Raw genomic sequence first — 24,133 nt, forward strand, 5'->3', positions numbered from 1 at the left:
GATGGACCCTACTCATTACCGCAGTTTGGCAGGTGCTGTTTAGTACCTTACTTTTACTCGCCCTGAATTTGCCTATGCGGTACAACATGTCTGTCTTTTTATGCATGATCATATGCACGAGAGCCTCATTTGAATGCATTAAAGCGCATGCATCCTTAGTTATGTTAAGGGCACCATTGATCATGGATTACACTTATACCTTCGACTACTACGCGCTTGATCACTTACACTAATGCAGATTTGGGTGGGTGTCCTGACACTCGCCATTCGACTTTAGGTTATTGTTGTTTCTTAGAAGACAATCTTATTTCTTAGTCTTCCAAACGCTAGCCTATTCTTTCTAGATCAAGTGCGGAGGCAAAATATCAAGGCGTCGCAAATGTTTTCGAGCGCAGAAGCTTGTTGGCTGCGTAATCTCCTTCTAGAGTCACATTGCCCTCTTCGACATGCCACCATTGTTTATTGTGATAATGTTAGTGCTATTTTTTTTTTGCCAAGCAACCCCGTCCAACATAAACGCACCAAGCATGTGGGGATGGATATACACTTTTTTTTTGAGAAAGTAGTGTTGCGTCAGGTGTGTGTGTTCAAGGGAGATTATGAGGCGGCGCGGGGTGAGCGACGGAACAGGGCCCCAAAATTTTAATTTTAAATATAGTGTAAACAATTTCCTAAATGTACATAAAGACTAATGTGGAGCATTGGTTAAGGTAACATGCTAATATACAAAAGGCCTGGGTTCGAATCCCTTTGCCATTAAAAGTCACATTTTGCTTGATTTCCGGAGCTTGACAAGTGTACTTTGACTGAGATTTTTTTTTTAAAAATCCGTGGAGATTACTATACCAACAATTGGGATTACCGATTATTGGAAACAAAAATTCATCCCTTCTTCCCCATTCTCATCCAACTTTCAAAAAAAAAAAAATCATCTGCAATTTAAATTCTACCTTTAAATCATTATCAAATCTCGTTTTCAATAGATTAATCTTCAATGTTACAATGAAATTGATTATTAAACCGTTATTTCTCACCCTAATTTCCCTATATATGCAAACAAGTTCTTCCATTTTCAAAAATAAATATACAAGCTAGATTGCTAAAAATCCAATATGTTTTTTGGGTGCAATAATTGGGAAAATCTCACAAAGTTCATGTTGTGAATTAATACGATAAAAGAATAATGTTGCAACAATAATATAATTAGAATAAACTTATCTCAATATCGTGATGAACGAGGTGAAAGATTTAGAACGATTATCGTGGCGTGGCCGAACCACTGCTCTAAAAGACAATTCCGCACTACCCTGGTGCAGTTGAACGCTTGTGGTTGTCCTCCAAGGTTAACACGGCATCAAGACTTGTGTGCACTCACAAGACTCGATTGGAGATCAGAATATTTGCCCAGAAAGTACAGAAAAGTGTTTGAGAATTTGAGATAGAATGCAGAGAATAGTTTATGTAATAATGTTTATGAAAAACGGAAGAGAAAGAATTTATAGGAAAGTTGTAACAGTCATAAACGGCTAATAGTGGAAGTAGTGGGTGGTTACATGATTAGTGGGTGGAGTAATTGGGCAGTTACAATAGCATTAGTGGGTTGATTAATTCTGACCGTTAGAATTAATCAAAATCACTTCCTACCAAAAAGAATAACCCGGCCCACAAAACCCACCCCACGCCCGCATTCACCAAGGCCCATGGCCCGCATGCGTGTGTGTTGTGTAACCACCAATGCCAATCTCATGCTTTCTTAAACAAATGTTTCCCTCAAGTCCCCAAATATAAACAATAAATGAACTTGGTGTTTTTCCCATGTGGGACTTTACACATTCCCACTTTTTCCCACTCATTTTCTTTTGCACTTTCACTAGGACTTCCAACAACCCCCCACAAGTCCGAAGATGAGAAGAAAAAAGAAAGAAATGAAGGAATTGAATTTCTGGGAAAAAAAAACAATTGAATAAGTGCCAATGTCTTGCGACTTGAATTAACACTTAGTGACATTCAAGCTAGGATATCCTTCCTACCAAGTGACTTTCGTTTTGAACTTAATAGGAGGTTAGAAACCCGATACTCAAAGCACACATTTGAACATGTATAATATTCTGAATCTTCGCCAATAAAAGTGACGCATTATACTAGCAATACGTCCATAACCTGGATGCTCATAGGTGCTCTAGATAATAGCCCATGCAATTCTCGTAGAAAGAGGCCTCACTTCCACACCTAAGTAGGCGAATCCCATCAAGTGTGAGCTACATCACACCACCAAAAATATGGATATAGGTTCATTAAGAGTGGTGTGCTCAACCTCGTTCCAAATAGTAGCAAGCACATAATAAACATATAAGGATGGACAAAAAATAAAAATTTGTGCTTCCGAATTGTATCAAATGTCGTCCTTTGAACTCTTTCGGAGTAGGAGTTCATTACTTTACAATTCATCCAATGGGTCACAAGACAATCCCTTCCGACGTTTTCAAACCTAGTTTTAAATAAGCCTTTCACTAACAGATCCGCTTTATTCATTCCAAACTTTATAATAGTCTAGTGATATATCACTCCCCTTGACAACAATTCTTTGGCGGTCTTATGCCTCAAATGAATGTGTCTTTCTTCTAATTGTAGGCATGGTTTTTTGCATCAACGATCGCAATTGAAGGAGATGGCTTCCCCTTCAGTAGAATATCTGCAAGAACACTCCTCAACCATTTTGCCTAATAACCTGCCAACTCAATAGCAATAAATTCATATTCTATATTAGTCATAGCAGCTAGTACAAGATTGTTTGAAAGATTTCCAAGATACAGCTCCACCCCCTAGGGTGAATACATAACCACTGCTGGAGTGAACTTTATGATTTACAGATACCAAATAGGCATCACATAATCCCTCCAACACTCTTGGAAATTTGGAGTAGTGAAAAGTCCAATCCATGGTACCCATATAATACCGAAGCAATCACTTAATAGCATCCCAATACTCATTAGTTGGGCTATGGTTGTATCTGCTCAATCCACTTACAGAACAATCAATTTCAAGTGCAGTGTAGTTCAAATGAAACATAACACTACAAACAATCCTAGCATATTCAGGTTGACAAATTGGATCACTCTTATTTATCTTTAAGTGGAGTCCTAACTTGATCGACAATAAATGAGGAAAATGTTTTAAGCAAATTTTCAGCTTAGTGAGACAGACTAAGACAAATTCCATTTGGAGTTCTTATGAATTTTACACTCAAAATCACATTTGCCTTGCATGTGGTTTATCATTTTTAAAAAAAAGTTCTGAATTCAGAAATTCTTTTATCTCATTTACTCGATCCAAGTTAGTGTAAAAAATATATATATATATATATAATATAATCCATATAAAGACAAATGATCACACAGCCAAGAGAATCATGCTTAGAATAAACACAAGAGTTACCTTCATTGACATGAAAACCTTTACCAGACATAGTCTTGTCAAACTTGTCATGTCGTTATTTAGAAGCTTGCTTAAGTCCTTCAACGACTTAAGCAATTTTTCAAAGCTTGTTCTCTTGTCATTTGAGATCCAGTCCCATGGAATGAACTTCATAGTGTAAAATGCATTATACTTATACTTTTCATCTTCTCATAACATTACACTACCACATAGTAAAAAATAAATTCACTAGTAATGGTGTGATCGTCTCAACTGCAAAGCAACATCAAATCAAGAGTAAGTGATCGCCGCATTATATATACTTACAAATACATTAGCTTATTATTTTGAGAGTATTTTCCCAAAAACTATCAATAATAGTATGCTGGAGCCACAAAAGTTTATACTTAGGTAATTAACGATTACCAACCATTCTCCATGCATTTACCAAACATTTCTCTTCATAATGAGTATAAGATTAGAGTACATGTAACTCATTAGCCTTACTATGCCATTAAGTATCATATAAATAATCACATCAACCTCCAACCTTCATATTGGCTTAAGACATAAGAAAAATTAGTCTCCCCAAAAGTATTAAAGTTTGTGTGACCCAACAACATATGAACATCACAAGGCATGTATACACCATTAAAGTCAATCATATAAACTATACACGTACATGGAATAAATCCAGTCATTATAACCCAACCATAAATAGTAGTTTTGAGAAACTATTCATACCACTACGTACTTTAGGTGCATGCAACAATCCTTTTGTCGCTTCACATACACGTACTCACTAAATCATGGAGCTAGTAACTAACTTATTAGTTAGTCTTAAACATTAGCTCACCCCCACATAGCCCCACAAATTATCTAAATAAATAGTATGCATGAAAATGGACACATGCTAGACATATTCGTAAAATAATAATTTGACAAATATATAATGAAGTGAGCAGAGACCTACTAACGTGCATGATGGATATACTACCATCACTGCGCCTGTTTGCCAAGTAGTATATGAGCAACCTTATTAGTGTTTCTAGCATTGCAAAAAAGTAGTCGTATCAACTATGAGTCCGACCTGCACAGCTTACTAGCAACCAAATTCGGACCACGACTTACTTACTCGTTAGTGTTCAAACTTTAACTTTAACTCCCACGTTGCCCGCTAGAGTATTGGAGGGCACATAAAAGAGGTTGAGTAAGTTAAAGTTCGATAAAATAACATTAAGAAGGTACAACCTTTTAATCTCAAAACTGGTGCAAGAAAGTTGAACAACTAAAACTAAATTTTGTCTGCATCAACCCGTCTATTATGTTGGTCCAACTGATTAGAATTCGCCAAATCATCAAAGTATATTGCACTTTCCAAACACTACTTTTGTGTTACAGAAAAACTAAAAGCTAGATTAATAGATTCTTCCCATAGTTGAAGCTGCTAAAACAAATATGGAAATATGTTTATTAACTTTGTAACTGAAAGGATAATATAAATTTAGCTTCCTAAATTATAGCCTATGATTCCGTTTATATTTGAGATATATAAACCTCATTTTTGAATGAAATAAATGAAAGAATTACATCCTTAGAAGCCCTCACTCACTATCATTTGAGGAACCATTAGAAAAAATATAAAATTTAATACGGAGTTCATTTAACGTCCAATAAATGTAAAAACTAAAAAGTGGGTGCAGTTTTTATAGACGTATGTACATGCTCGTATATCGGATTTGCCCAACAACATCCTTAATAATTATATACCAATGCCTATTATTCGCAAGTCCTCAAATGACAGATCAAAATCATCAGGGGAAGCCTAGCAATCCAATTCCTTAACGTCCTTTTAAAACAGTGTGATTAACATAAGCCAACTTCATACATGGAGCAAATATTAAACAATAAGATTTTCATTAAGCACCACAGAAGGAACCCTCTCAAGTGAATTCTCTAGAACCTTAATAGAATTAGATAAAACCCTCGAGTACACCTGTAACGCCCCCAACCTCTAATTCACATAATTAAGCATAATTAGCAGTGAAATTAACCTAATTTGGTCGGGACATTACCAGCCGTAACTCCCTCTTGGGAATTACAAGGCAATCATCAATCATAAGCTATTAAAACTCCAAATTAATATAATAATCCTTTATGTTCCCAAAATAAAAGTACATAACTTACTAAAAGTCTTTAATTAAACTATTAAAACCTTAAGCATAAACTAGGTGAATATTATTAAAGTGAAATTCCTCGCCACTACTTGTTTCCATCGTTCCATGCAGTACCTAAAACAGAAAACAAAAACGGTGAGCCCAAGACTCAGTAAAGAACTATTATAACAACGTAAATTCATTTCAATTCATTTTATTTAATAACAAAGGGAGAATAGAATAATGTAAAACATTTTATAAAGCCATTTAATTAATTCATTCATTACTTTTGGGTGCACATGCTAGCCGTGGCAAGTATGACATGGTGGAACGTCTTCCACGATGGACCGCTGTCCATAAAACATGGGGCCTTGGCCCGAAAACATGAGAGCCTTGGCTCAATAGGCGGATGCCCCATGGGTACATGCATGACCGAGACTCGTAACTTGTGAACATATACTGCCAAACGGACTAGGTATTTCACTTTCATTTACCATGTTTCGTTTAATTTTACATTTTAGTCTTTTTACTTCAGTTGAAGTAACATATTTCCTTTGGATCATGTGATCAAAATAAAACTTCTTTTTTTTCATGGTTTCTTATAAACATCATTTTATAAGAAATTCAATCAATCATAAATAAGGAATAATTCCATCAAATCATATTATAATAAATAATTCAATCAAATCATATTTCATTTCCCGCAATCCATAAAACATGTCAAAACATTCAGTTCATAAATCAATCATAACGTTGTAATTTCATAATCGCATTTATAAGGAATTGCGGGTACTAGCAATAGCCGTTACCTTAATTCCGCGCTATGCTAAGCTTGTCCTTGGTTCGTTCTTTCTGAGCTCCGAGTCCGAATTCTTTCAAAAGATTAAGTTGTTGAAATATTATTAAAACCAAAAATTATATAAACTTAATATTTTCTAAATAATATTTTTAGTTGATAAATTCATAAATCAATTAAATATGAAATAATTAAATAAAACTTATAATTAAATTCAATTTTAAGTGAATAAATATATCTATAAATTCATAACTTAATTAAATACGAAATAAACTAAGTTTTAATTTAATATATACGATCATCAACAATATTAGAGTAACTACCAATTATAAAATAAGAATATCCAAAATTGATAAAACTTACTTATTGGGCTAGAGTAGAATTGGACCTAGGGAAGGAATAAAACCCAAGCTTTAGTGTTTCAAAATGAAATCAACTGCAAATCAAGAGGAACGAGAAACAGGAGCAGTGAACCGAGAGGGAAGCAGAGGAGTAGGGCGTGGCTGGGGTCCTGGTCGTGGCTGGGAAAGGGAGGTGGTCGGTAAGCTGGGCAGCATTCGCTTGCCGGCGGCGAGTCCGATGGTGGTTTGTGTGGCTGCGCGCTGCCTGGACGAAGGGATGGGAGGCAGGGGACTGGCGCGGAGGAGAGGGACGACGAAGGGGTGCTGGGCGGTGTTGGGTTGCTCGGAGAAATAAGGGGAGTGGGGGTGGCGGCGGCAGTCACGATGGTGGTGGTTATGGTGGTTCATAATTTATTTTAGGAGGTAAATTAGAAATTTAAAATCAAAATTTAAATTGAAATTGTTAATCTGATTTGTGTTGCATTTGGGCATGATTGAGCAGCTATTTATAGTCGTTATGGGGCTCCAAAGATGCAACAACTCAGCTTGGTTGTATTGACAAGTTGAAGAGATTGAATCAAGGAAATTGATGATTAAGATGAGCTCTTCTAGTTCTAGATTTCCAGACATTCAAATAGATTTGATGAGTAAGGCTCGAGTTGCATTGTGGTGGTGACAAGTAGATTGAGTTGTCTTGTGGTGGTGACAAGTAGAAAGTGAAGGTTTTGACTTCCATGGCCAAAGTGACGTGAAGAAGAAGGAAGAAAAATAAACTGATTTTGGTTTCTTTAGTGAAAATAAGCAAATTAATAAATATTGGGTTAATTTTCAGAATTTAATTACTATTAATCGAAAATAAAATATTAATCTTGAATAAGTTAAGTACAGAAAATAAATTTTATAAAGTGTTAGTAAGTAAATTTAGTTTTCGAACAAAATTCGTTGTTAACCAAAACGTTATTTTAAAATCTTTTATAAATTTCGAAATATTTAAAATGTAACTATTCTCGTAAATATGAAATTAAGTTTTAAAATCTGAAAAATAAATATAAATAAAAATTTCGTTAATAAAATATGAAATTATGATTTAAAACGAATTTTAAGCTAATAAAAATAATTAAACTTAATAAATTGAGTTTTTTAAATCACGAGGTATTACAACACCAAACACAACGCCTTATTATTAATTGCAAATTTGCAATAGCATCTGAACCATCCCTCTTAATACATACATCAAAATTACAACCTTTTGAAACTGTTGGCGATGAGAAAACAGAGTATAAAAGCAATGTTGGAAGTATGATATTACTGCATTCTCATTCACATATGAAAAGAAACAAACCTATTTAAATAGACTAACCTACAACAAAAAAACTCCTAATATATTGCAAATACTGCCTAGCAATGTGGGGTAACTTCCCACTAATCTATCCTGGGTAAGGTAACTAATTAACAAAATGCAAAGCCTGGTGGCTAAAAATAAGGAAGCATAATATTCCACTAGCAACATTTATTTCACTAATTAACAACTTGTTTATGCCAAATTTCTTCTAGAGGCGACACTTGGCTTGGGTCGACACTAACTAAGCAATGAATATGAAAAGCGAATAAAGTAGACACGACACAGAGAGATGTTGACGCGGAAAACCCAGGAATAAGGTAAAAAACCGCGGATAGCTATGAGGCTATCAATCCACTAAGTGTCCTAAATAATATATGAGATTGTTTATGCTTGTGTAAAAATAATAACTAATACAGAGGATGCTTTAAAGTACGAGAATTATAATTGCTTGAATGCTTGAGAACTTGGGTTAACTTGTGTTTTCTTCTTGCTGCTCTATCTCCTTTTATATATGAAAAACAACGACAGTATTGGTTGAAGACTCCCTAAAAGATATGGATCTTCTCTTAGCCGTTGTCCACGTTCCTCTCCATTCTTTAACGACTTCCGTAATCCTTGGCAATGCTTTGGACTCATTCTGGTAATGTGATGGCGTAGCGCATTCTGGGCCTTGGGCCTGGATCTTAACCTATCTTTGCTTACTTCTCTGTCGATCGTCGCTGGTCCCATGTCGCTAGTCCACTGTCGCCTATGCCCAGTCGTCTGACGTCATACTCGACGCGCTCCCTTGGCACGACGTTACCTGTGACACGACAATACCTGGTTGACACGACATGAGCAAACGTTAGAGAAGTTATGTCGTTAGTCCAAAAAGTGGGATAACAGTTTGCCCCCAATTGTGAATTTGCGGGGTCACACGGAGCAAAAAGAAACAATTCAATTTCGAAAAACAAACCGTCCACAACTGCCTAGATCGTGGGGATAAACCGTTCGAAATTCTGAAGCAATAAATACCAATTTACGACATGCAATAAGTTCTTCATACAGCAAATTTTCAGAAAACTTCCAGATCTAAAAAAAAGAGAGAGAAAAGGAGAAAAAGGGAGAAAGAGAAGTTGGTTTCCGCACTGAGTTCGTCCGAATTCACGTAAAGTCTGTTCCTTTCTTTTGATTTTCGTGTAGAAATTCATAAGTAGGATGGTTAGATCTAAGTCAATTGTGTCCAAAGGAAAAGGGGAGTCGGGATCTAGTCGGGTTAAGTCCCTTAATCCGATTTACTCCGCCGTAGTGGATCCGGCGATGTTTATTGAGCTTGCCGGCTTACCGCCGTCAGCGGAGGTGAAGATTCCTGATCCGGATGAAGTAGCTCTCGACTGCCCGGAGGGGTATGTAATTATGTACGAGTATCCGTTCACAATTGGTTTCAAATTTCCTTTTACGCCGCTAGCTAGGTCTTTCATCGAGGTTTTTCACTTGAGTCCGGGTCAGTTAATGCCTCAGATCTGGCGGATTTTCGCGGTGGTGCAAGGGATTACTTCAGACTGGCAAGTGCCTTTTGACTTGGCTGACTTGATGTATTCTTACGACCTAACGCTGAAGGAGTGTTGTCGGTATACGCTGGTTACGAAGAAGGGGAAGAAGAATTTAGGCGTTGGTTTAGCTATGAACGACAGGGGTTGGCAAAGTCGTTTTGTCTATTTGAACAAGGATTCTTTGGGAGAGAAGGGACATTTTTTGGTTGAAGGGTGGACGACGGAAGGTAAAAGTGGTTCTTGTCGTTTTACTGAACGTCGCCTTACTTGGTTTTGTTTTGCAGTTGTCAAGGCATCGTCGTTGGCTGAGTTGAACGTTGATTCGCACGACAAGTATCAGAAGTTTTTAGGCTATTCTGTCGAGGATATGTCTTTCAGCCGCGACGGTGGTCGTTTAGATGGGCAGGAGGAGACTCAGACGGGCGACGTCGAGGGAGAAGAGGAGGAAGGAGAGGAGGAGACGGATTGCTTGGTTCGTCGTCGAAAGAGGTTGGATTTAGCTGAGGAGGTGGTAGCAAATTCGTCATCTGCTGAAGGGGAAGACGACATGGCTGATACTTCAGGTATTTTGTTTGTGTCGATATTTTGCTTGTTTTTGGGTTATGTTTTGGGGATTTATTTTTTATGGTGTTGTGTTTTTGTTTGAAGAGCATACGTTGTCAAGTAAGCCAATGTCGAGGATGTCGCATAGCGAAGTGATGGAAAGGGCGAGGAAACGTCTGAGGTCAACTGCTGCTGCTGGTGGGCAGAGTTTGTCTGCTGTGCATGGCAGTCGGGCCATGTCTATCATTCCTCGACATTCTAAGATAGGTGCGTCTCCTGATACGCCTGTCGTCATAGGAGGCGAAGGTTTTCATCCCATTGCTTCGTCGTCACCTCTAAAGCCGTTCAAGGCATCATCGACTGCTGTCAACATTGGTAATGTTCCTGTCGGGTCGGCCAAGAAGCGTCCTGCCGAGAAAGGTTATGTCGAGGATACGGTTATTTTTCTGCCCCCACGCTTCTTGGGTGATGGCGAGGCTGCCGTTGTTTGGCCTTACGCGGATCGGTTGATTTTACCATCGACGTATCAGCGTTATCATGAGGTGGAGCCTCTTTTTGTCGCGTCGGACGCTGCTGAACTTAGCTTACGTGTGTTAATTTGTTAATCATGTCGTGTGTTAATTTGTGGCGATGTGTTATGTTTGTAGGCGTCGCAGGCTACTCTGGCCGTGCGTCGGCAATGTTCGCTGCTGTGCGACGAGCTGAATAACGCCGGGAAACTGTTGGCGGTGACGAAGAAGGCTGCTGGTTCTTGGGAGGCTAAGTGGAAGGTTGCTGATAAAAAGGTGGCCGATCTTGCTGCGGTGGTTAAGGCGAAGAACGAGCAGCTAAAGGGCAAGGACGAACAGATTGCTGACGCGGCCAAGGAATTAGAGAAGGTGAAGGGAGAGTTGGCTTCGACTACAGAGGAGATGGAGGGTTTGAAGAGCTTGTATGACGCTTTACAGGAGGAGGTAAAAGATGTTGAGGCATTGGCTATATGGAAGACGAGGGCGCAAATGATGTACTCGTGTCTAATCGGGGAGACCAGCCTTTGGCTATGTCAGAAGGAGGTGGATAATTTTTTGGCTAATGGTGGTACTATGGCGGAGCTGTCTGTTCCAGTGGTGGATGTGGACGAATTGGCGATGGAGGCGGACACTGCTGGTACTAGCGTGACTGACGTCGATGCTACTCCCCTGGTCGAGGATGTTCCCACTACAGAACAGAGGGGGAAGCTCTCATAGAGCAGCACGAGGGAGATGTTTCCGTCGTCGCTTCTCAAGAGGTGGTTTTGGCAGAGGCGACGGACGTGGCTGACGTCATCGTGCCCCCAGGCCAAGAGCAAGAGGTTTCGTCCCCCGCCCAAGAAGAAGAAGTGAATAGCTAGTAGTTTGGATATTTTGTGTTTTTTGTGTGTTTCATGGATGTTTTTACTCGTTGTCGATGGCGGCGACGAGGTGTTTGGATAATTTGTGTTTGTTTGTGTTTGGATTGTATTTTGAAATTCGTGGCCTTAAAGGTCGCGCAGTTTGTGTTTCGTATGACAAGTGTGTTCGTTTTTCAATCATATTTTTCTTGCGATTCTCTTCTGTGTTTCGAATTTCTTGTCGTGCGCAGCATAACAGGTGTTTACAAAGAATAGACATTGAAACGATAGGATTATGCATATGTAAAGTGGTACCTGTGTTGCTTGCTTATTCGTCGTTGCTTGGGATCTGCCTTATTTCAAGTATCGTCGCTTCTGCGGGGTGGGAATTTGCTATCTGTCGTGCGTTCTGCAAAAGGGAACATGGGTTGCTACGAGGATTGGCCGTTGGGGGTGCCAACTGCCCTCCGATGCTTAAGTCAGTAATGGTTCTGAATGAAAATAAAGCGATAAAAAGTGAATAAAAGATAGAAACGACAATATGATGACTTATAAAATTGGCCACGACGAGTGTTCAAAAATGATAAAGTTTAAGGCGGGTAGCGTTCCAGCTACGGGGGACGGACTTGCCGTCTTTGGTGACGAGTCTGTATGCCCCCTTTCCAATGATTTTATTGATCAAGTACGGTCCTTCCCAAGCTGGTGCGAGTTTACCTGCGTTTAGCTCCTTCGTTTTTGAAATACTTTGCGCCGCCCCCAATCGCCTTTCTTGAACATTTTTACTTTGACTTTTTTGTTGAAACATTTTGCCATGATCTGCTGCTGCGACGTCATCCTTATCAACGCTGCTTCCCTGAAGTCTTTTGTGTTGTCGAGGTTTTCACTTAGTTCCACGTCGTTTTTTCTGGTGTCATGAGTCCATATCGTGCACTAGCCAATGTCACTTCAGGGGGCAGTACTGCTTCGCACCCGTAAACGAGTGAGAAAGGAGTCTGTCCCTTCGCCGTCCTAGGCGTCGTCCTGTTGGCCCATAGGATGGATGGCAGCTCTTCTGCTCATCGTCCTTTCTTGTCATCCAGACGCTTTTTTAGCGATGCGATGATCGTCTTGTTGCTGGATTCCGCCTGTCCGTTGGCTTGGGGGTATCTTGGAGTCGAAGTCTTTAGCTCGATGTTCCACGTCTTGCAGAAAGCCCTGGTCTTGTCGCTGATGAATTGTGATCCGTTGTCGCATATGATTTCTGATGGTATTCCGAACCTGCATATTATGTTAGTCCATATAAACGAGCATACTTCTTTGTCCCTTACTTGTTGAAACACACCTGCTTCTATCCACTTAGAAAAATAATCCGTTAGAGCTAACATGAAGACCTTCTGTCCTGGGGCGACGGGTAATTTACCGACGATGTCCATCCCCCATTTCATGAAAGGCCACGGTGTCAAAGTGGGGTGTACGAATTCAGATGGTTTATGTGTCATAGCTGCGTGTCGTTGGCACTTGTCGCACTTAGCTACGTACCTCATGGCGTCTTTGAGCATTGCGGGCCAATAGTACCCGTTCCTTTTGATCCTGGTTGATAAGCTTCGTCCGCCTTCATGTCCGCCGCATTCTCCTTCGTGGTATTGCTTCAGTAATCCTTCCCACTCTGCTTTTTCCGCACATCGCATCGACATTCCGTTTGCCGATCGTTTAAACAACACGTCCTGCAAAATAACATATCGTGAAGCTTTGAAAAGTATCTTTCTGGCTTCGAGCTTGTCATCGGGTAGGGCTTCGTGTGTTAGGTAATCAAGGATGGGTTTGGTCCAGCTATCTGTGTTTGTGGTTGACAGGACGAGGCTAGCATTTTGTGGGACGTCCTTTTCGATGGCGGGCGACAACAGATGTACTAATGGTATGGTTGAGAATGGTGACTTTCTGAGTGCGGATCCTAGGTTGGCGAGGGCGTCGGCTTGTGTGTTTAGGTCTTGTGGCCCTTGTTTGATGGAGAAGGGTTTAAATCTAGAGGTTAAGTTTTTTGCTTTCTCGAGGTATAGGGTCATTTTCAGGTCTTTGGCTTCGTAGTCGCCGTTGATTTAGTTGACGATTAATTGTGAGTCACTGAAGATGTTGAGTCCGCTTGCTCCCAATTTTTCAGCTATTGTCATTCCGGCGATTAGTGCCTCGTATTCTTCTTCGTTGTTTGTCGCTTTAAAGTCGCAGCAAATGGCCTGTGCTATCATGTCCCCTTGTGGCGATTTCATCACGACGCCTAGACCTGCACCACGAAAGTTAGATGAGCCGTCGACGAAGAGCGTCCATGTTTCCTTTATGTTGTTGATGAGTTTGACTTCGTCGTCTGCTATCTTCTCCAAGTCGGGGCTGAAGTCTGCCACAAAGTCCGCTAGGGCCAGCGACTTTACAGCCGTCCTCGGTTGGTATTTGATGTTGAATCCTCCGAGTGCCATCGTCCATTTTTCCATTCGACCTGTCAGTTCTGGCCTACGCATCACAGACTTGATTGGATAGTTACTCATCACCACTATTTGGTGAGTTTTAAAGTAATGCCTTAGCTTTTTGGCGGCAGTGACGAGTGCTAAAACAAGTTTTTCGGGGGAGAAATACCTGGTTTCTGCCTCTAGCAAGGGCTTACTGATGTAGTAGATGGGTAGTTGTTGTTTTTCGTCTTCTCGGGCTAGTACTGCGCTGACTGCTGTTGTGCTGACGGCGAGCTAGAGTTGTAAGACTTCGCCTTCCTTGGGTTTGGACATGAGGGGTGGCGTCATCAAGTATTTTTTTAAGGTTTTGCAAAGCTGTATCGTGGTCGTCGGTCCAACTAAAGCCTTTGTTTTTGCGCAAACCATCATAAAATAGGCAACATTTGTCCGACGACCGGGAGATAAAACGGTTTAATGCAGCCACCCTTCCTGTTGAACGCTGTACCTCTTTTATGTTTCTGGGGGATTGGATGTTGATGATTTCTCATATTTGGTCGGGGCTGGCCTCGATCCCTCGTTGGGTAACGATGTAACCTAAGAATTTACCTGCTGACACTCCGAAAGAACATTTAGTTGGGTTAAGTTTCATACCTTATTTCCTTAAGATTTCGAATGATTGTCGCAGGTGTTCCACGTGGTCGTCCGCTTTCTTTGATTTCACCAGCATATCGTCGATGTATACTTCCATCGTGTCTCCGAGTTGATTTTTGAACATCTTGTTGACCAGTCGTTGGTATGTTGCACCTGCGTTTTTAAGACCAAAAGGCATGACTTTATAACAATAAATTCCTCTGTCTGTTACAAAAGAAGTTTTCTCTTGATCCTCCGGATGCATAAGTATCTGGTTGTATCCCGAATAGGCGTCCATGAAGGTGAGTAGCTCGTGGCCGGCAGTGGCGTCGACCATGGCGTCTATATGTGGCAGGGGGAACGGATCCTTAGGGCATGCTTTGTTGATGTCGGTGAAGTCGATGCATACTCTCCATTTTCCATTCTTTTTCCCGACGGCGACGACATTTGCTAACCAATCCGGGTATTTGACCTCTCTGATCTTCCCCGAGTCTATCAGTTTTTGTACTTCCTCATCTATGATTTTATTTCTCTATGGTGCGAACTTTCGTCGCTTCTATTTTACTGGTTTGAAGTTGGGGTCGACGTTGAGCTTGTGGGTGATGACGTCTGGGCTGATTCCTGTCATGTCTTCATGCGACCAGGCGAAGCAGTCCAAGTTTTCTCTTAGGAACGACACTAGCTGACTTCTGATGTTGTCAGGCAGCGACGCTCCAGTCCTTATGACTTGGTCTGGTTTCGTCGGGTCCAATGCGACCTCGTCGATCTGTTGATCATCTGGCTCATCTGTGGTTGACCCAGGCTGTAATTGCTAGATGGAGGATTTTGATGGTTTTAGTGCGGTTTCGTAGCATTTCTTTGCGTGTCTTTGCTGTCCTTTGATCTCCATGACGCCCCATTTGGTTGGGAATTTGATTGATTGGTGGTACGTTGACGATACTGCTTTCATTTTGTGGATCCATGGTCGTCCCAAGATGACGTTGTATGCTGACGGGCAGTCGACGACGTTGAACTTTGTCATGATGTTGACACCTTCTGCATAGGTGGGTAATGATATTTCTCCAACGGTTCTCAACGACTCCCCACTGAATCCTACTAGAACCGTCGATCTCCTGACGATGTTTTTCTCCTCCAGTCCCATTTCCTGCAGTGCCTCCAAGAACAGTACGTTTGCCGAACTTCCGTTGGAAATCGCACCATTTGCTCATGTCTTTCATGGAGTCTGGTCTGTCGCTTTTCCGGGGCCACCTGACTGTTCCACCTACATTTTGAAGGGCTTTCACCACTCCTCCGATGTCGACGTTGAAGCCATAGTTGGAGATGTTGGGGTGATCTACCCGTTCATTCCTGTAAACGTTGTTAGTATCATCATATTGATTGACATTATATTTTGTACCTGATTCTGGCGATTATATGGTTGGTGTCGCCAGTTGTTGCTCCTTGGGGTGTACGATCGCCTATCGCTGCTGCCCCCTGTCGATCGTTGGGATGCCGTCCGTATGACCTCGTCATCCTCAATTCGCATCTGGGCGGTGGCTCTCGATCGTACCTCCTCGAAGATCGCACAGGGATATTTGGTTATTTCCCGGTACAATTCCGAGTTGGGGATGAGACCTCTTTTGAATGCTTCGATGGCTGTCTTGACATCACAGTTTTTTATACTAATTTTTTCACAATTAAAACGGTTAAAGTAATCGCGTACCGACTCGGTTGGCCCTTGAACCAACCGATAGACATCACTGGTTTGCTTCTCCAACTGGCGACTGCTGGCGAACTGTTGATAGAAGGCGTTGATGAGGTCGGAAAGGAAAGAGATTAATCCGGGAGGGACGTTCATAAGCCATTCCAAAGCTGCTCCATCGAGGGTTCCACCGAATGATTTGCACATGACAGGTTCGACCAGGTCGTATGGGATCCCGATCTGCCACATGCGCTGCTTGTAGAAATTGACGTGCCTGTAACGGTCGGATGTTCCGTCGTACAGGGTGGTCTAGGTGGGGAGTCGAAGTGTGTGTGGAACTGTTACTCTGGCGATCGCTTCACAAAATGGTGAAACTGCATACCCATCAGTCGGCTCTGTCTCCACTGGTGTAGGTGCTCCGGGTAGTTTGGTCATCAGCTTCATCAGGCGAGAGTAGTGCTTAGTCATGCGTGCATCCATCTTGTTCAGGCGCTGAGTCACAGGATCAGGGGCTGTTCCATCTTCTTCTTCACGGGGCTCCTCATCATCGGTCAGATCTTCGAAATCCTCAGGCATCTCGAATGTTATCTTCCTTGGTTTTCCACCGGCTTTGTAGCGCGACTGGTACTTGGTACTTTTCACAGACTCGAGTTCTTTCTGGAGGTTTTCAATAGATTCCCTTTCTTGGGCCAGCTCTGCCTGGGCCTGTTCGTAGGCTGCCTTCATCTCTGCGAGCGTCATCTCTTCAGAAGTCATGGTGTGATAGGTGATTTTGTGTAAAACCTAGTTAATGTCCCCACAGACGGCGCCAAACTGTTTATGCCAAATTTCGTCTAGAGGCGACACTTGGCTTGGGTCGACACTAACTAAGCAATGAATATGAAAAGCGAATAAAGGAGACACGACACAGAGAGATGTTGACGCGGAAAACCCAGGAATAAGGTAAAAAACCGCGGATAGCTATGAGGCTATCAATCCACTAAGTATCCTAAATAATATATGAGATTGTTTATGATTGTGTAAAAATAATAACTAATACAGAGGATGCTTTAAAGTACGAGAATTGTAATTGCTTGAATGCTTGAGAACTTGGGTTAACTTGTGTTTTCTTCTTGCTGCTCTATCTCCTTTTATATATGAAAAACAACGGCAGTATTGGTTGGAAGACTCCCTAAAAGATATGGATCTTCTCTTAGCCGTTGTCCACGTTCCTCTCCATTCTTTAACGACTTCCATAATCCTTGGCAATGCTTTGGACTCATTCTGGTAATGTGACGGCGTAGCGCATTCTGGGCCTTGGGCTTGGATCTTAACCTATCTTTTCTTACTTCTCTGTCGATCGTCGCTGGTCCCGTGTCGCTAGTCCACTGTTGCCTATGCCCTGTCGTCTGACGTCATACTCGACGCCCTCCCTTGGCATGACATTACATGTGACACGACAATACCTGGTCGACACGACATGATCAAACGTTAGAGCAGTTATGTCGTTAGTCCAAAAAGTGGGATAACAAAACTCATGCTTTAGCAACTGCACATGATCACTCTTTGATTAATAACAAACACCAAACTCCTTCTGATTTGAGTGCTAGCTGACAATATAATGAAACTCTCTCTACCCCTTCTTCAAGTATTAGGCCATTAAGAAGAATTGGACTACTCAAAGCTTAGCAACGCAAACAAAGCCTTGATGTAACTTAATATCCCGTACACAAAAATGAACAAACTACAAATAATCCTCAAATAGCCCAAATCAAATTATACGTCCACTCAGTTCAAGAAATCAAACATATTAACAACATCACAAATAACATACGCAACATTAATTAATTGTCTTTTAGATTGTTGCGAATTAATACGATAAAATAATAATGTTGCAACAATAATATAATTAGAATAAACTTATCTCAATATCGTGATGAACGAGGTGAACGATTTAGAGCGATTATCGTGTCGTGGCCGAACCACTGGTCTAAAAGACAATTTTGCAATGCCCTGGTGCAGTAGAACGCTTGCGGTTGTCCTCCAGGGCTAACACGACATCAAGACTTGTGTGCACTCACAAGACTCGATTGGAGATCATAAAATTTTCCCAGAGAGTACTGGAAAAGTGTTCGAGAATTTGAGATAGAATGCAGAGAATAGTTTCTATAATAATGTTCATGAAAAACGAAAGAGAATGAAAACATAGAAAACAAGAAGAAGAAGCGCACGATAAGGTTCTCTGCTATCGTACACCCACCATTGGAAATGGCGAGGAAGAAGAAGAATCAGAAATAAGAAGTTCGTGAGATCAATGAGGAGGCCTCTGCGCTTCTTCATACTGCCTCTTTGCGCCTAATGAACCAACATCAGTTGAGAAACACCATACCCAGCAATGGAGATGAAGTCCGACTGCCGCCGGTAATCAGGACGCCATTCCCGTCGCATCCTTCTGCTGGACCACCTTCACCACACACTCAAGAAGCTATTGCGGTGTACCATGCTGCCATCAACTACTCTCCTTCGTACCAATCGGAAACCAGGGGTGTTCACTCCGAGATTGTGGGAGGTATGGAAGAAGGACAGGGGGGTGGGAGAGTGGGTGGCTCTGCTCTGGAAAGGGTGAAGGAAATGGTGAGAAACGTTAATGTTGTACTGGGTTTGACAAATGGTACGGAAACCCTCGCAAGCAAAGGGGATCTTGATTCCTCTGAAACAGAGCATGGTGGTACCTCTGGAGAACTTGGAGACGAAGGCACTAGACCTCCATTAGAACAGCAGCACACCAGGGTTGACCCAAAATCATCTTGGGTGAACTTATTTCGAGGACCCCAACTCACTGGCAAAGGTAACTCCCTCTCCTTTATTGCTCCCACAATTTTGGAAGGTACTCCTGTTGCTATGCTTGACAAGGTTGATATGAGTAAAATGGCTGCTATTTGGGATTGTGCTTTGATCATGTATGTTGTTGGTGATAAACCCTCCATTGGGGCAGTAATTAGGTATATTGATAAGGAATGGGGTCATGTTGGTAAGCCTAATGTGTTTCTACATGATGAGGGCTATTTTGTGGTTAAATTCTGCTCAAAAAGGGATAGAGATGAGGTACTGGTTGCTGGACCTCACACTTTCTTTGGTAGGCCTATGATCACTAAGCCATGGTCATCAGATTTTAATTTCCAAGAGGAAATTCTCAGGGTAATTCCTGTGTGGGTGAAGCTCCCTAACCTACCTCTGTGTTGTTGGGGCATGGATTCTCTCAGTAGGATTGGGAGCCTTGTTGGGGTTCCTTTATTTGCTGATGAGTGTACCTCTAAGCAATTGAGGATTTCTTTTGCTAGGCTCTTAATTGAAGTTGATGTTACTAAAACTGTCACCAAGGTTGTTCAAATACAGGACTCTTGTGGTAGAACCTTCAATCAGAAAGTGGAGTATGAATGGCTCCCACCTTTTTGTAAGGAATGTCAAATAATTGGGCATGATTGTTCAGTTAAAAAGGGTCAAAGAAGATATCAACCTGCTACTCATGTTCAACCAGTGCAGAAAAAGGTGACTAAGGTCTGGAAACCAAAGAAGGTGGTGAATGCTGCTGTTTCTGTACCTGAACCTGCTGTTCCTCAAGAAATCATTCCAAGTTTGATTGCTACTACCCCTTTGAACCAGGCACAAGTGAGTGATGTTCAAGATGATGGATGGAGAGTAGTATCCAGGAGAAGGAGAGAGTCTAAACACTATGATCATCCTTTGGGATTGGCTCAGGTTCCAAAAGTGGTTGATGTAGTGGAGGGATTTTCTATAGAGGAGGAGGGTGAGGATGCAGAGGTTGAGGAAGGAGATAGGTATCCACCATGATTGTTTGCACTTGGAATGTTAGGGGTCTGAATGATCCTAATAAAGTGGTGGAGGTTAGGAGATTGCTGGAAACCAATAAGATCAGTGTTATTGCTCTGTTAGAAACTAGAGTGAGGGAAAATAAAGCTAGCAAGATTCAGAATAAGCTAGGTAGTTGCTGGAAGTGGGAAATGAACTATTCCTATTCTCCTAAGGGTAGAATCTGGATTGGGTGGAGGCATAGTGAGGTTACCTTTACTATGGGCTTAAAAACTGACCAAGTTATTCATGGTGATTTAGCTGCAAAGGATGGGAATTTTACTGCTCAGTTCACTGCTGTGTATGGCTTGCATACAATTGATCATAGGAGACCTCTTTGGACCACCTTGACTCAAATTGGACCAAGGGTGATATACCCTTGGTTTGTCATGGGTGACTTCAATTCAGTGCTGCATGCAGGCGATAGAATCCATGGTAGCCAAGTTTCTGATACAGAAACAAGAGATTTTGATGCTTGTATTGATGCAACTGGGCTGATAGAGCTCAAGAGTTGTGGAAATTTCTTCTCCTGGAACAATAAAGGGCAAGGTGATTTGAGAATTCATTCCAGAATTGATTGGGCCTTTGGGTGTGGAAACTGGCATACTAGTTATCCAGAAGTATGTGTAGACTATCTGAACCCAGGTTTATCAGATCACTCCCCTCTTCTGCTGGATTGTAAAGTGGTGAGACAGAGGGGAAGTAGACCATTTAAGTTCTTCAATTACATGGCTGAGCACCCTAAGTTCCATCAGATTGTGCAAGAAGGGTGGGGATCTGTTGTAAATGGAACTCCTATGTTTCAAGTGTGGCACAAATTGAAAGTCATCAAGCAGGGTCTGAAAACTTTGCATAGGAAAGAATTTGCTAGGCTGGAGGAGAGAATTGATGGTATTAGGAGGGAGCTGGATGACACTCAATCTCAGTTAGCTGCTTCTCCTAGTGATATTGACCTTCAACTGACTGAAAAAGAGTGCACTGGTAAGCTTAAAAAGTTTCTGAGTATTCATGAAGGAGCTCTCAAACAGAAATCAAGAATCCAGTGGTTGAAAACTGGTGATTCAAATACAAAGTTCTTCTTCACAGCAGTAAAGGAGAGATATGCCAGGAACAGTATTGATGTTATTTATGATGCTAATGGGAGGAAGCTTACCACTGCTGCAGAGATTAAAGATGAGATCAAAGCTTTCTATCATGGTCTTATTGGTTCTGCTGCAGACACTTTGGAGGGTATTGATGTTACAGTTGTGAGACAAGGTAAACAACTTTCTGCAGCTTCAGCTCAATCTTTAGTTCTTCCTGTTTCAACTGCTGAGATTGATATGGCACTGAAAGGGATTGACAACAATAAAGCTCCTGGTTTAGATGGGTTTAACAGTTTCTTTTTCAAAGAAGCTTGGAGCATCATTAAAGATGACATTTATGTGGCTGTTCAGGATTTCTTCTCCACAGGGAAACTTCTGAAACAAACAAACAACACTGCTGTTACTTGAAGGAAATAATGCCCTTGGTCCAAGTATGCATTCTATGTTAAGTCTAATAAATACGGTTCAGTATTAATTAACAAGTTAATAATTCAGTGAGATCAAGTGAGCTGAATGCCTAGCTAGAGGCCGCTTCAGTTCAAGTGGAATTAATGATATTAATCCACAGCTTACTCTTGACTGAACCCGTAGGGTCACACAAATAGTACGTAAACGGATCAAGTATTTAATGGCATTAAATACTCCATCTATGAATATTCGGAACCGACGGATCTTGGTTTCAGTGGGAGCTAAGATCGTCACAGGCAAGAAATGAATACTCCGGAAACGATGATATTGCCGGAAACGGAAATATGGATCGTATCGGAAATATGAATATTATCCAAGTCGTAGATGTTGCCGGAAACGGAAACATGGTACGTATCGGAAAATATTGTTGGAAATGGAAATATTACCAGAATCGGAAATATTGCCGGAAACTGAAATATTGTCAGAATCGGAAATATTACCGGAATCGGAAAATAATTCCGGAAACGGAAATATTAAATATTTGTTCGAAACGGAAATTAATTCCGGAATCGAAAATATTAAATATTGTTCGTATCGGAAATAGATTCCGGAAATGGAAATTTAATCGGAAGCGTATCGTACGAATTAGCATCGGACGAGGCCTGCCGGACGAAGGCCCAGCACGAAGCCAGGCCATCGCCCAGCAAGCACGCACGCCACAGCCCAGCGCGCACAAGGCCGCGCATGCGTGGGCCGCGCTGCGTGGGCTGCTGCTCGCATGCGTGGGCAGCCCTTGTGGCTGCCGTGTGTGTGTGAGTTTGAGCTCATGCGAGATTCCTGAATCTGCAAGAGTCAGTGTATGATTAAATGTCTATTCCTATTGGATAAATTGATTAAGTAGAATTCATGTAGAATTCTAATTCCAATTAATTCGCATCCTACTAGGATTACGATTCCTTTTCCATAACTCTATAAATAAAGGCCTAGGGGTCATAATTTATATACAAGTTTTCAAAGTATTCAAAAGTGAGTTTTTGAGAGAAAATTCAAACACCCATCTTGCCCCAAAAGTGCCGAATTTTCTGAGTACCTTAAGGGCGATTCTAGTTGGTCAATCTTAAGGCGGATCCGGACGTGCTGTGGACTTTCTACGGAGGGACGACACTTGGAGTCCTAAAAGACTTGTTCTTGTTCGGTTCGGGCGCAGCTAGGGAAGGCACGCAACAAAGAGTATGCATCTAAACTATGCTAAATGATTATGTGTAAATAATATGTTTCCTGGGTTAATGGTTGTTTCCGCATGATTTATGTAAATGTCATATGTATCATAGCCTAACAGTGGTATCACGAGCCCCTTATTATTTTCATAATCTAAATTGCATGAACATGGTTAAATATTACAAATTTGCAAGAATTAAAAGGGGTGATTAATTTTCGTAATTGTTAATTAATTGCAAATTGCGTTTATTTAAATATATGTACGCAGTTTTTCGGCAGTTTCTTCATTACTCATCCGAATTGAGTGATTTTTGTGTCAATTCCGTATGTAAAAGGCATTCTAAAATTTTGACAAAAATAGTATTTTTCTGCCGAACCCAGAATTCTCAAATTCGAAGCCTAACTATGACTTTTCGAAGGTTTTAGTTTTTCGGATGCAAAATTTCGTAAATTTAAGATGTTAAATTAAATATTTGCGATTCCTGTTGATAAATCTTGAATTTTTGATTGACCTACTGCATATGTTTAACAAGTTTGAATGCCTAGTCTTGTTAATTATGCAATCTAATTTGTAATTATGATTAATTTGTTGAAAATTAGAATAATTTAGAATTAATTTGATTTTCATAATTAATTATAATTTAATTAGAAACCTATGATTAAAAACCACCATAAAAATTGTAAATTTACGATAAATTTTAAATTTTTATGACCTAGACTTGAATCCATATCAATCGGAAATCAATTGGATAATAAATTTTCGATTTTTCGCCCTAAAATTATGAAATTAATAATATTTATTAATTTGTCATTAATTTTAAATATAAATTTTAAATTTTTATGCGATTCGTTCAAATAACTTGCACGCACGAAGCAATGGACGCTTCGTGTTACCCTTAAGGGGTGTTGTATAATGCGGGCATGCGACGACGAGCAAGGGAGCTCGTCGCCCGTGCGGCACGAATGCAATGAGCAAGGGCGTAGTGCACGAGCACAAGGCAGCAGCCCTGCCTTGTGACGTGTGCCACGAGCAATTAACGGATGGGCATGGGCGAGGGGCGAGCCAAGGCAGTCGCGTGTGGGCAGCAAGCGAGCTGCGCCACAACGCGCGCTGCCTCGCACAACAGCGCGCAGCCTCGTGCGCAGCGAGCGCAAGCTCGCGTGCCACGAGCGCTGCGCACAGCATCACTCGCGCGCGCCAGCGAGCGATGGCTCGCGCGCACCAGCGAGCGATCTCGCGCGCCAGCGAGCGATGGCTCGCGCGCACCAGCGAGCGATCTCGCGCGCCAGCGAGCGATCTCGCGCGCCAGCGAGCGAACCAGCGCGCCCAGCGAGCGATCTCGCGCGCGCACTGCGAGCGATAGCTCGCGTGC

The 24,133-nt window shown here is 41.4% G+C and overlaps 1 protein-coding gene across 1 annotated transcript; it reads left to right on the top strand.

Annotated features, from left to right (window-relative positions):
* The first annotated feature begins 20,027 nt into the window (after window positions 1-20,027).
* LOC110784553 (uncharacterized) lies at window positions 20,028-21,542 on the top strand. Its single transcript, XM_056832524.1, has one exon. The coding sequence runs from the start codon at window positions 20,028-20,030 to the stop codon at window positions 21,540-21,542; it is 1,515 nt and encodes a 504-aa protein (XP_056688502.1).
* Window positions 21,543-24,133: the final 2,591 nt, after the last annotated feature.

Source organism: Spinacia oleracea, chromosome 6, assembly GCF_020520425.1.
Source record: "Spinacia oleracea cultivar Varoflay chromosome 6, BTI_SOV_V1, whole genome shotgun sequence".
In the NCBI taxonomy this organism is placed as follows: domain Eukaryota; kingdom Viridiplantae; phylum Streptophyta; class Magnoliopsida; order Caryophyllales; family Amaranthaceae; genus Spinacia; species Spinacia oleracea.

Excerpts from the sequence above, each read along its gene's own strand:
- LOC110784553 (XM_056832524.1), top strand. The coding sequence starts at position 20,028 with ATGATTGTTTGCACTTGGAATGTTAGGGGTCTGAATGATCCTAATAAA.